The sequence below is a fragment of the Protobothrops mucrosquamatus genome, unplaced genomic scaffold (genome assembly GCF_001527695.2).
Source record: "Protobothrops mucrosquamatus isolate PMUCROS unplaced genomic scaffold, P.Mucros_1.0 scaffold550, whole genome shotgun sequence".
NCBI lineage: Eukaryota > Metazoa > Chordata > Lepidosauria > Squamata > Viperidae > Protobothrops > Protobothrops mucrosquamatus.
Genome location: NW_015386854.1, coordinates 300,153 through 301,356, shown reverse-complemented (window position 1 = coordinate 301,356; position 1,204 = coordinate 300,153). Strand labels below are relative to the sequence as shown.

Below are 1,204 nucleotides of genomic sequence, written 5' to 3'. Positions count from 1 at the left end.
TAAATAAACATTCACTTTTTATCAAATAACATACAAAATTCTTTATGCAAAAAGCTTTACACAAATGAAAAAAGTTTCATTCCACTAGTAATTCTCATCATCTTCATTGTCATCATCATCAACACCATAAGTATTAAGATTCTTGAGAATGGTCCCTCAGATTCATTTATTATTTTAGAATGTCATACAACCACAAATTTTGTGATTTTTGCTATACAAAACATCATCAGTAGAGGATTTTTGGACAACCGTTCTAAAAATATCTGCCTTCAAAAAATTAATTGAATGACAATTGATTGTCATTCCCCAAAAAAACCTTACTAAATTATTATACAAATGAAATCCAATTATTTTTATTCTACCATATCAATTAATTTATATATAAAAAAACAAATAAAGCTTTTGGAATATTTTTCCAAAACAACATGTTCATTTCACAGCTCACTTTGCATAATGTTCAATTTGCTTTATTATGAAGCTATTTTATATAGTGGGAGAAATCAAGGGTGTGTAGCCCATTAGTTTTTTTATGGCTTCTTTCACTTCCTTGTTTTTCAGACTATAGATAATGGGGTTCAGCATGGGTGTGGAAATACTATACTGAACAGAGAAGAGTTCATCCACAATAATTGAGGAGGCTGAGCTGGGTCTCATATACCTAAAACATCCAGTGCTATAATATAAAACCACAACAATAAGGTGACTGGTACAGGTAGAGAAAGTTTTCCTTTTTGCTTCTGTGGAGTTCAACTTCAGAATAGTGGAGATGATATGAATGTAGGAAAATAAAATTAAAGTGAATGAACATATGACAATGACACTACCAGTTATGAAAAAGAGTATCCAATTGGAAAGTGTTTCTGTGCAAGATAATGCAAATAGAGATGGCAGTTCACAACTGAAATGCCTGATAAAATTTTCTCTGCAGAAACTGAGTTTCAAAGCAGAAAATGTATTTATTAAGGAATGTGAAAAAGTTATTGTCCAGGCACCGCCTACCAGCCGTCTACAACATGCTTTCTTCATAATTTGTACATAATGGAGGGGTTTGCAAATGGCAGCATATCTGTCATAGGCCATTGCTGCAAGGATGCAACCTTCATTGCTCCCTGTTAGAAGAATAAAAAACATTTGGACAAAACATGCAGAATATGAAATTGTCTGCTTTTCAGTCAAAATTTCTAAGAGCTTAGGCACAGTGACA

At 32.4% G+C, this 1,204-nt stretch overlaps 1 protein-coding gene across 1 annotated transcript in view; it reads right to left on the bottom strand.

Annotated features, from left to right (window-relative positions):
* LOC114922639 (olfactory receptor 5V1-like) overlaps window positions 1-1,204 on the bottom strand; it is an 8,376-nt gene that overhangs the window by 6,750 nt on the left and 422 nt on the right. The window contains exon 2 of the mRNA XM_029284356.1: window positions 521-1,097. Within this exon, the coding sequence (XP_029140189.1) occupies window positions 521-1,097 (577 nt within the window). The remainder of the gene's footprint in view (window positions 1-520; window positions 1,098-1,204) is intronic.